The sequence below is a fragment of the Candoia aspera genome, chromosome 1 (genome assembly GCF_035149785.1).
Source record: "Candoia aspera isolate rCanAsp1 chromosome 1, rCanAsp1.hap2, whole genome shotgun sequence".
Taxonomy (NCBI): Eukaryota; Metazoa; Chordata; class Lepidosauria; order Squamata; family Boidae; genus Candoia; species Candoia aspera.
In genome coordinates, this window is record NC_086153.1 from 262879139 (window position 1) to 262891476 (window position 12338).

Genomic DNA, 12338 nt, shown 5'->3' on the forward strand with positions numbered 1-12338 from the left:
GCAGATGATACCACTTTGATGGCTGAAAGTGAAGAGGAACTGAGGAGCCTTATGATGAAGGTGAAAGAAGAAAGTGCAAAAGCTGGTTTGCAGCTAAACCTCAAAAAAACCAAGATTATGGCAACCAGCTTGATTGATAACTGGCAAATAGAGGGAGAAAATGTAGAAGCAGTGAAAGACTTTGTATTCCTAGGTGCAAAGATTACTGCAGATGCTGACTGCAGTCAGGAAATCAGAAGACGCTTAATCCTTGGGAGAAGAGCAATGACAAATCTCGATAAAATAGTTAAGAGCAGAGACATCACACTGACAACAAAGGCCCGCATAGTTAAAGCAATGGTGTTCCCTGTAGTAACATATGGCTGCGAGAGCTGGACCATAAGGAAGGCTGAGAGAAGGAAGATCGATGCTTTTGAACTGTGGTGTTGGAGGAAAATTCTGAGAGTGCCTTGGACTTCAAGAAGATCAAACCAGTCCATCCTCCAGGAAATAAAGCCAGACTGCTCACTTGAGGGAATGATATTAAAGGCCAAACTGAAATACTTTGGCCACATAATGAGAAGACAGGACACCCTGGAGAAGATGCTGATGCTAGGGAGAGTGGAAGGCAAAAGGAAGAGGGGCCGACCAAGGGCAAGATGGATGGATGATATTCTAGAGGTGACGGACTCGTCCCTGGGGGAGCTGGGGGTGTTGACGACCGACAGGAAGCTCTGGCGTGGGCTGGTCCATGAAGTCACGAAGAGTCGGAAGCGACTAAACGAATAAACAACAACAAGCCGTAATATCATCAGTATATAAGAACAATTAATATTCAGTGTTGAGTTCCACCACACCCTTAATATCTTGAGATTGCCTAATGAAAGAAACAAATGGCTCAAGAACCAATTTAAGATTAAAGGAGACAACAGACATCTTTGTGGGGTGTCATGTTAGGTTGAGAGAAAAACCACTGGTGGTAACTCCAGCCATAGGATAAAGATACCAAGCTGGAAACACATACAATATCTCCTTAGGATGTACTTCATAAATTCAATCTGAAGGTATCAAAGGTCTTTTCAGCATCCAGCAAAATGAGAACAGCAGATTCTAATTTATCTTCCATAATATCTGTCACATCAATCACCAGAGGGATATTATTAGATGCTTGTCTACATTTTATAAATAGATTGAGATGGATAAATCATAGATGATACTGCTTTCTGTAGCCTCCAGGCTAGTGTTGGTGGCTAATAATTTTAAAGTCCCCAGTAAGCAAATATATTGCTCTATAGCTTGAACATCTCATGGGATCTTTCTCAGGATTCAACATTACTGTAATAAACCCTCTAGAAAAATAAAGACAATATAGAAATATTAAATTATTGAATATATGCCTCCAAAAACATAGGTTCCAATAATCCTGTAAAAGCTCAGCGGGAAGACCATTCACTTGGAAATCCATCTGGACCAGGGCCCTTTTTTGGTTTGCTAGGTTGCAGTGTCTCTGTGATTTCTTGTAATGCCAGTGGCTGTGCCAATTTATTTTTATCTTCCTGAGAAATCTCTTCTATTTCAGAATTTCCCAGGGTTTCCCTGTTAAATTTCATCCTACTACCTGCAGGCCACTGCCGAAGCCTGACTAGATCATTGTCCATCTTCTTTCTCTCCTCTAAAACATCACCCACCACACCCAACTTTGTGTCATTTACGAACTCACCTCAACACACTCATCCAAGTCACTGGAGTGGCATATACGCTTAGCAAACTAAATAACATGTACGGGAAGTAGCTGAAAGGATGAACTGAACCGTGCAATATACATTTAGAGGGAGTCCTCATCATCGAACGAACATATTGTGTACAGAAGTTGAACTGCCTTGGTACAGCAAAAAGCTGCCTTATCCAAAAGGGAACCGCACTGGATTCCACGCATGAGATACCGCCACAACCCTACGCGCGTCTCTGCAAAGAAGCCCCGTTAGAATCAATCGCTCAGCTCGGGGCCAGCACGTTGACTCATCTTGAAAAAGCGAATCGAGGTCGGAACCGCTTGGCGTTTGAATGGCAGAGAGCCACGAAGAACCCGCTAGAAGAAAGCAATGGCTTGCTATCTTTAGCAGAAATGGGGTTTATTAGGTGCAAGCCCGCCCCCGCCCCCGCCCCCGCCCTCGCCCTCGCCCTCGGATCGCGTTATCCAGATTTCCCCAACGCGTCAACCTTCTAAACAGTTTACAACTTGACCCGACCTCTCCCCCAGTAGACTGCAGCTGAGAAAAGCTCCTCCCTTTCCGGCGCCTGACAATCTGGCGGAAGGCAGCGTTCAGGCGGAAAAGCTCTCCCCAGGAGCGGAGGGGTCCTCGTTTTGTTTTCTGCAGCCCGGATCTAAAGCCAAGCGAAGCCCTTCTCTGGTCCCGTCGCCATCCTGCTCTGCAATCGCCCTCCTCCGCTCGTAACCAGCACTGCTTCTTCTCTTGAGCGGGCATCTTTCAGGGTCCTTCGGCTGTGTTGCACAGCCCACATGGTTTTGCACGTGGGCTCCAAGAGTTTCATAGCCAACCGGATCCCCTTCGGGTGTAGACTGGAGTGAGAAGGGTGAGAAGTTGGGAACGGTGAGAAAACGGGTATCGGGTTAGCTACTGGATTTGGAGAGTGTTCAAATTAGATGAGAGAGAGATTACTGCCCGATCCTGTATTTTCCCCATCCTGGTGTCCCGGATATGTTGATCTGTATTTTCTGCCTTCGCTAGCCAGCAGTTATAACATCCCTACTCGAAAATAAGACCGATTGTCAGTACGGTACTGACAATCAGTACGATTGATTTCTACATCGATTTGCCTAGTAACATATTAGCTTTTCCCAACATTTTTACCACCATTTCACCCCAGTATTTACCACTGATATTTTTTCCTCAGGTCCTACCATGCAAGTAGTTCTGGCGGCCTCCAGATTTGCTGGGCTGCACATCTAGGAACTGGAATTACTAGGAGTTGTAACCCAGTGTATCTAGAAAGCAGTTTGGTTGGGGAAAGTTGAAGTATAGAATTGCAGCCCTAAACATATGATAGTTTAAGGCATTTAACTTACATGTTTAATGTTTGTGGCTTATTACAGCCTGATTTCTAATTGCAGTCATGTAGACATCTTGATTTAATTCCAAAGAGGTAGAGTCAAGACTTCTAATCATATAATGAAATTAATTAATATGCTAGGATACAAACATATTTAGGCTTAGTAAAGGTTCTTTCTTTATCATGACTTGAATAATTGAATCTCATGAGCTTGGGAGTCATATCCCATTAAAATCAGTGGGGTTTTGTTTTAAGGAAAGACGCACAGCATCAAAGCTTTGCATGTTAAAAATCGGGTGGCTACTTGTGAATAAATGTCATTTAACATAATAAATATGTTTAATGCAGTATAATATTTGTAGGCCAAGTCTTAATATTTTAAAACAAGAAATAAGATACATACAGATATACATCCCATTCCACTTATTCCCTCTTGGGATAAACAACAGTACACATAATGCAGAAAGAAAGTTTTTAAAAATTAGCAAAATAAACATGAGATAAGAGAAAAGAAGGGGAAATACAGCTAACACTAGTTTACATGTAACATCAACTACAGGTGATTCTTGATCCTTTACAACAGGATAGGCCAGCCTGATAGCCTGTACTATAATTTTCATAATTCTGGATAATCTAATATGGGCAGCATGCAAAAGTTTTGCTTTTGCATGCTGCCCATATTAGATTAGAGTGGTTATAAATGTTGGATAATATAAATACTTGCTGTTTTCTATAATTTCTAGGGCATGGCCAGGGCTGCAACTAGGGAGGGCAACTGGGGCATGTGCCCTGGGTGCTGTGCTGGTGGGGCCCCAAAATGGGCGCGGAATCCATGTTTGCCCCGGGTGACACAGACTCTAGTTGCGGCCCTGGGCATGGCTACTTAAACTTTTGTACCATGGACCCCTTTGAGAATTTGGTAAAAGCTCTGGACCTTCAGAGAAACATATTTAAATGCTTAAAATACATAGATGTAGATTATATTACAAAGAAAAAAAATTATGCTCAAGTACAGTTGTCAAAATATTAATGGTATGTATGGATATTTAGGTACAAATGAACTTTTGAAATACAAAGTGTGTTGACTGTTATCAATTACATGCTTTTGGAGAAAAAGGGACTTCAAACAACCAAATGAATTCTGGATTACTTTTTTTAGAGTATAATAATTTTATGTAGATTTATTGAACTTAAACATTTTTGGAGTCTGGAGGGCATAAATTATTTTGTTGCCTGCATTCATAATTGAATGGAAAGCTAAATTTCTACTGGTGTCGTGTTCCGGCCCTCTGTGCTCAGACCAAGGCCCTGGTCAGCAGATCCGTAGGGGCCCTGGTTTCTGGCTGCTGCTTTTTAATGCCAGATCAGTTAATAACAAGGCCCTCCTCATATGTGACTTGATCACTGGCACCAGCTGAGATCCCAGGGCAGGGGAGGTGGGGTGGCTGTTGTCATCTGAGAGTCTCTTGTGGCCTTCAGGGGCCTTGCTCCACACATGGCCGGCTGTGAGACCCTGTTCTTCAAGTTGGGCTCCCAAGAACAGCTGGGAGTGTTGCTGCTGTACCAGCCTCCCTGCTGCGTGGCAACCTCCCTGCCTGAGCTGCTTGAGGCTGTCTCGGGGCCGGCGGTGGAGTTCCCCAGGCTCATGGTTCTGGGGGACTTCAACCTGCCATCCCTGGGGCGTGCCTTGGAGGCGGCTTGGGAGTTCATGGCTACCATGGCAGCCATGGGCCTGTCCCAGATAATTCGGGACCCAACTCGAGACAGTGTCCTCACCCCGGACTTGGTTTTCTTGTTGGAGCAGTGGCAATGTGATCTGAGGGGAGAGTTACAGCTGTCCCCTTTGTCATGGTCAGACCACGCCCTGGTGGCCCTGAGATTCACCTATGCCACCCCCCTCTGCAGGGAGGCAGGACCCATTTGATTGGTCCACCCCAGTGACTGATGGACCCGCTAGAGTTTCAGAGGGAACTGGGAGTTATACCTGGTGATCTGCATGGTCCAGCGGAGGCCCTAGCCACAGCCTGGAATAGGGAGGCGGCTGGGGCCTTGGACAGGATCGTGCCTGCACGGCCTCTCTTGTCCCATCGAACCCAGCACTCCCCGTGGTTTATGGAGGAGTTGAGGGTTCTGAAGAGGGTTAAGAGACGCCTAGAGCGCTGCTGGAGGAAGACAAAGACTGAATTCGACTGAACCCAGGTAAGAGCCGCTATTAAGGCCTACCTTGTGGCAATAAAAGCGGCGAAACGTCAATATTTCTCCACTCTTATTGCATCCGCAGAATGCCACCCAACGGCCCTGTTTAAGATCACTTGATCCCTTTTGGGGAAGGTGGGCTCAGTGACCCACCTACAGGGCCGTGCAGAGGAATTTGCTGAGCCACTGCAGGACAAAATCGCTGGGATCCACTCCAAGTTAGACTCCAGGCATGAGGCTTGGTCTGGAGAGATACCAGGGGAACGGGCTTACCCAGTTACCTGGGAGCAGTTTGATCCTGTTGGACCTGAGGAAGTGGACAGGATCCTATGGACAGTAAATGCCACTACATGCCATCTAGGCCCGTGCCGCTCCTGGCTAGTAAAAGCAGCCCGGGAGGTGACATGTGGTTGGGTCCATGCGATGGTTAATACATCCTTGGGAGAGGGGGTGTTCCCGGCCACCTTTACAAAGGCGTTGGTGCACCCCCTCCTCAAGAAGCCATCGCTGGACCCTACTGTTCTGGACAATTTTTGTCCAGTCTCCCACCTTCCGTCTTTGGGGAAGGTGGTTGAGAAAGTGGTGGCTTTGCAGCTCCAGAAGGTCCTGGAGGAAACGGATTATCTAGACCCCTTTCAGTCAGGTCTCAGGCCCAGTTATGGGACAGAAACAGCATTGGTCGCACTTACGGATGATTTCTGGCGGGAGCGGGATGGAGGCAGTGCATCCATCCTCGCTCTCCTTGATCTCTCAGCGGCTTTCGATACTATCTACCATGGTATCCTTTGGGGTCGGCTCAGGGAGTTGGGGGTGGGTGTTGTAGTTTTACACTGGTTCACCTTCCTCCAGGGCCGATCCCAGTTGGTGTTGATAGGAGAGGAGAGATCGGCCCCACAGCCCCTTTGTGGGTGCCGCAGGGATCAGTACTCTCCCCTCTCCTTTTTAACATCTACATGAAACTGCTGGGCGAGATCATCTGTCACCATGGGATGAGGTATCATCAGTATGCTGATGATACTCAATTGTATATCTCCATCCTGGGTGAAGTAAGTGATGCTGTGACTGCCCTCTCTCGGTGCCTCGGGGCTGTAGGGGTCTGGATGGGGAACAACAGGCTTCAGCTGAACCCTGGTAAGACCGAGTGGCTGTGGGTTAATGGTTCTTCTGTATCCGGGACATTAACATCTCTGGTTCTGGATGGGGTTGTACTGCCCCAGACAGACCCAGTGCATAACCTGGGGGCCTTCCTGGACTCATGGTTCCTGCTCGAAGAGCAGGTGGCAGCCGTGGCCAGGAGAGCCTTTGTGCAGCTACGTGCTGTGCACCAGTTACGCCCCTTCCTGGATCGGGAGGCCCTTCGAACAGTCACTCATGCCCTTGTTATCTCTCATATAGACTATTGCAATGGGGCTACCCTTGAAAAGTATCCAGAAGCTCCAGCTGGTCCAGAATGCAGCTGCGCAAGCTGTTTTTGGTGCCCCCAGAAGGGCACATGTAACACCGCTTCTGCGCGAGCTGCATTGGGTACCAGTTTGCTTCCGGGTCCAATTCAAGGTGTTGGTTATTACCTTTAAAGCCCTACATGGCATGGGGCCAGGTTACCTGAGGGACCGCCTCTTCCCCATTACATCAACCCGTCCCACCTGATCGTGCAGAGAGGGCATGCTGCAGACACCGTCTGTAAGAGAATTTCATCTGACGGGGTCCAGGAAGCGAGCCTTCTCTGCAGTAGCTCCCGCCCTGTGGAACATGCTGCCCCCGGAGGTGAGATTGGCCCCAATGCTCCTGGCCTTTCGAAGGAGTCTGAAGACCTGGTTCTGCCGCTGCGCTTGGGGTGGAGAGGGGAATAGATCTACATGGGGATGGTTGCTATAGACCACTCCTCCCACACTTGGACTGTTTTAGATTCTTTCACCACCTGGATTCTTTATTTTTACCTTTATTTATATTGTTTATTATTGTATTTTTATACTGTGTATTTTATGGTGGTTGTTTTTAATCGATTGTTGTAAACCGCTCAAAGTCCCCCGATGGGAGGAGATGGGCGGGGACAAATCAGATAAACAAATAAATAAATTTCAATTAAAGGTTAGTGAAAATAAGATCGCAATTTTTTTCCTATCCCATCCTGCATCCTATCCACAGACCTCTTGAGGTCTGTGGACCCCAGATTAAAAACCCCTGTTCTAGGGCTTCACATGCTCTTCTGTTCCCAACCATTTTCTTGATAACTGCAACAGTAAGATGTTGAGTCTAAATACACTTCCTAGGGAAAAAGCTCCATTAGAAACAACAGAACTTACTTGAGTGGAGACGTGCATCGGGACAACATTACCACTTGCCTTAATGAGTCCAAAGTGAAGCCCCACAAGAATGCCTTTGGATGAGTTGAAATGTGCAGTAACATTGAAAAATGAACCCTTTGAGTGAGAAACAGTTGACCACCAACCATTGCCTCTGTCTTAACTGAGATAGCACACAGACTAACTTGTTATAACTTCTACAGACTTTGCAGGAGCTGTCACAGAAAATGCAGCGCAAGAAAGTGGATAATCGTCTTCGGATCCAAATCGAGAATGGAGTGGCTGAGCGGCATAGGACGCTGTTTGTTATAGTGGGGGACCGTGGCAAAGATCAGGTGATGTGTAGCCGTGGAGGCTTTAACTAGATGTATGCTGTATTTATGTGAGAGGAAGATGAGTCTGAATCAAAGACTAACCTCCCTCAGCCAGGAATGAAAAGTAGTGAGAAAAAGATTTAGGAATACAGAAAAAAAAATCCTTTGTAATGTCCAGGCTCATTGCCTTATCATTCTACCTATTGCCAATTTCAGCTGAAATTAATTCTAGAGGTTCCCTCATCCCAGTACATGTCTGCACATGTGTGTGCATATTTGTAAAAGAAACAAATGAATTACTCATTTCTCATTACTTGTAAAACAATTATCCTATTTATAAAATTAATCTATTCTCATCAGCACCTACAAACTACTGCCTACAAACACATTCCTCTCCCTTGTTCTATGGAGAGAAGGAAAAAAAAACACAGCAGAGAGGAAAGAGTAGCTGATGGCCTGGAGGGGAAAGAGGTCACTGCGTGGAGAGGAGGTAAGGAAGAGATGACAGGAGAGAAAAGGGGAAAAAGGAGAAAAAAGTCCTGTTTAGGTATTATAAAAAGGGTTAACATTCATAAGCAGCAGAGGGATTCTCTGTTCTTCCTGTTCACCTGTTGTCCAGCTTTCAGTAGCCTCTTCTATTATCAGTGGGTGTAAAATAACCCCCTCCCCCATTTATAAGTTACCCTTTTCAGTGGTGGGGGGGTAGGTACTTACTCCTGTTGGGATATGGTACCAAACTTCTCCTGGTCCTCACTGTTGATGTGCATAGAGAGTGCATGGGTTTGACATGGTTTTCCATCATACTGTAATAAGGCATGGAATTAAGCTTGCAAACATTGCTGGCCCTGGTTCTTTCCCCCGCTAGCTTTCTGCAAGCTGGCAGAAAAGGGATGGGGAGGTTGCCTTTGACATTGGCTCCTGATAGCAGCATTTCTGGGTTTGGTGCAAAGCCTTCTGTATTAGTCTTTTTGACTGCTGGCAATCAAGGACACACTCCCCCTGCCCTCCTGCCAGCTCCCCTGCCGATCCTGGTTATAAGGCTACACTTAAATGCAGGGATCATTTCCTAGGACTGTTTCCCATACATCGCCTTCTTATGGAGTTGTTCATGTGGAGGAAATAAGTGCCGTGAATTTGTTTATCTGAACAAAGTCTAAAAGCATTGCTGTGCGTATTGAAATCTGTCCGCATTCTGCTAAGTCGCTTGCCTGAGGAAGTTTAATGGCAGAAATTACTTTGAGTTGGAATATAATTATTATTAAATCACATTTATACCCTGAATTTCCTCTGGGAATTCAAGGTGGTATATGCAGGGATGACTTAACTGTTTATTCTATAGCAGCCACTGCATGGAGTAGATTGGGCTGAGGCATGGCATGCTGTACCATGGTTAAATGAACCATGATTTTCTCAATCAAACCTGTTTTTGTTATTGAAGCTGACTTGTGAATAACTGGGTTATGCAGAAGATTAAAAAGGTGCTTCAGGATGGACGAAGGTATGAATGTAGCACTGGTCCACAGTTCCTTAAACCAGAGGTGTCTTATCCTGAGATTGCATGGCTTCCCTCTGCCACCTTCACCAAAATGAAAACTTAATTCAAATCCTTGACGTTTTCCTAATTCAGTTCAGATATGCTGTACGTATCTTTCTGCAGAAGTAAGAAGCAATATTTTTGGTTTTGTCGCCTGGCAGGTGGTCATACTTCATCATATGTTGTCTAAAGCAGCTGTAAAGGCTAGACCCACAGTGTTGTGGTGTTACAAGAAAGAGCTGGGCTTTAGCAGGTAAAGTTGCTGATATTTCCTTCCTCCACCTTTTTAAGTGTAACATGTGGCAGCTTTAATTTGTAAATCTCTGGGAAGGTTCACAGTGTTTCTTCATGCTCACAGTTGTATTTTTACTTACGCTAGGGCATTATATTCCCATGCTTGATTTGCTTAGCAGTAACATCATTGCCTTTACTGCTTGCTTAAATGATCTTGCCCCTTGGCTGCCAAGGCTGGATTAAGGTCCTTGTCGGCTCTTTAGTGTATGCATTTTTACAGGTGTATTGATTTCTCTTAGTATTCATTTATCCTGATTTTTTTTTTTCAGATAGCAAAATGGGATATATGTCATTCTGATACATTTGTTGAATGTAATGACCCAATGTTAACATTGGGTCATTGGCCTTCATAGGAAACTTGTCTTCTTTTCCTTCTGTTGAGAATGAGATGGTACATAAAACATAATTTGTTGATGTTATTGCTGATTTTGCAGTTAAAAACAATTTCATGTACTTGCAGTATGTATTAATTCAAGATTTTTTCCTCGTATATTTTTAATGCTGATTTAATGTCTGCAAGAAAACAACGTCTGATGAAACATCTGCAAGAAAACAACAAGGCTCAGAGAGCACCAAGAACTCCACAGTGTTGATTTTCATCGCCTCTTTAGTTTTTGTAGGACCTAAGCAGAGTGCCTAATGTATACATTGGATAATATGGCCTGCTTGGTACTGTTAAGCTTGTAGCTCCCAATCAGAACACATGTCCCACTGTTTCTTTATTGTGGAGTCCTTGGTGCTCTCTGAGCCTTGTTATTTTCTTGCAGATGTTTCATTCCCAGACTAGGCAACATCCTCAGTGTGAAGAGGGAGTGGGCCTTGCTCTCTGTTTATGTCCTATGGTTTGTCCAGTTTGGGTTGGTGGAGGTGTTGTTCTTTTCTTGGGAGTTCCTTGATTGGGCTGTTGTTTGCTGCTTGGTTGATTGACTGAGTTAATAGTTCCTATTAACTATTAACTATTCCTATTAACTATTAAATATTCCTATTAACTATTAACTCAGTCAATCAACCAAGCAGCAAACAACAGCCCAATCAAGGAACTCCCAAGGAGAGAACACCACCCCCACCAACACAAGCAGGGCAAGCCACCGTATATAAACAGAGAGCAAGGCCCTCTCCCTGTTCGCACTGAAGATGTTGCCTAGTCTGGCAATGAAACGTCTGCAAGAAAACAACAAGGCTCAGAGAGCACCAAGGACTCCACAGTTCAACCCTGAGCTACAAATATTTGCTTTGATTGGTGTTTCTTTATTGTTTTCTTTATTGTTTTCTTAAATGCTCTTTTAAGTGCCTGTTTATTCTGCCTTCATCCTGAATCTCAGTAACATTGTCATCAGCCATACATCCTAAGATTAAAACTAGGTTGAGAAGATTTTAGACCTAAATCCTTAGTGCTGCAACTTTCTGCACCTTTCATTAGGGTAAGCCCTGTTTTACATAGTGGAACTTCTAAGTAAACACGCACAGGATTGCATTTTAAATCTAATTCTGAAGACTTTCGCTTTAATCTCTTTTCTTACCTTCAGCCACCGTAAAAAAAGAATGAGACAGTTGCAGAAGAAAATTAAAACTGGAATGTTAGATCTAAAGCAAGATGACCCCTTTGAGTTGTTTGTAGCAGCCACAAACATTCGGTATTGTTACTACAATGAGACACACAAAATTCTTGGGAATACTTTTGGCATGTGTGTACTCCAGGTAAGAAGACATTCTATATAGGAGTGTGTTTACTATAAGCCATTTGGGTTGATTACTTGTTTCTTGCATCACATTTATTCAAGATGCCCAAAATATTCTAACAGCAGATGTCAGTACTGGTAAAGTTTTACTAAATATCTCAATTAAAAGCAATTTGAAATATCTATGAAATACGGGTGGTATAAATTGATAGTATTTGAAGTTTAGTAAAGACATTTAGATAATATACTATAGGATAGTTTTTCTAGGTATAACATTGTTATTTTTTTCTGAACTTGGGAAACTACAAGTATCACATGTGGCCCCACTTATAGCTATGGGTCCTTTTTGGTGGGTCCCCAAACATCCACAGAATGATAAGGCCAAAATATTTGGGTGGTTTGGGGGGAATGGAGTGACTTAAGACTTGCAATATCTTAAAGGCTTGAGGCCTCCATTTCACTCTTTAAAATCCCAGAGACCCTGAAAAAATGCTGATTTGTCCTGGCCTGGGGAGGTGCTGGTTTTGGTTTAGAAAGCAAAATAAGTGCACTAAACTTAATCCCCGTTCTGTCCCAAACTCCACCCTGTAGCAGTTGGAGGTCAGACTTAAAAAGAGTCTGGTCCTTGGTCACAAGGAAGTTGCCCACTCTTAAACCATAGTTTGAAGTGGTTTCTAAGATCCTGGAATGTTGTGAAGTTGGTAGGCAAACTAGAGAACACTAGTTCATTGGGGTGTTTACATTGGAGGCAACCATGCTGCTAAGGGAAGAGCAAAGGAAGTGCATGAGCAGGGATATATTCTTCAGAGGGAAAAGATGATTGTTTGTAAAGATAATGAGATGCACAGGAAAAGGGTGATTTGGCTGTACAGGAATCTTTTAAGGAGGGGGAAAATTCAAGACCACATAAACCCAAAGTGTTGGGGTTTCTGGTTTATTCTGGTCTAGAATAGTTTGCTATTTGCAA

The 12338-nt window shown here is 44.4% G+C and overlaps 1 protein-coding gene across 2 annotated transcripts in view; it reads left to right on the forward strand.

Moving 5' to 3' along the window:
• Positions 1–2279: 2279 nt before the first annotated feature.
• Positions 2280–12338, forward strand: part of NAT10 (N-acetyltransferase 10) — a 33930-nt gene continuing 23871 nt past the window's right edge. Inside the window, exons 1-4 of one of the 2 annotated variants that reach the window (XM_063289605.1) lie at positions 2280–2591; positions 7763–7885; positions 9560–9651; positions 11219–11390. In XM_063289605.1, coding sequence (XP_063145675.1) covers positions 7778–7885; positions 9560–9651; positions 11219–11390 — 372 coding nt within the window. In that variant the 5' untranslated portion in view covers positions 2280–2591; positions 7763–7777. The remainder of the gene's footprint in view (positions 2592–7762; positions 7886–9559; positions 9652–11218; positions 11391–12338) is intronic. The other variant, XM_063289607.1, reaches the window with a different exon arrangement.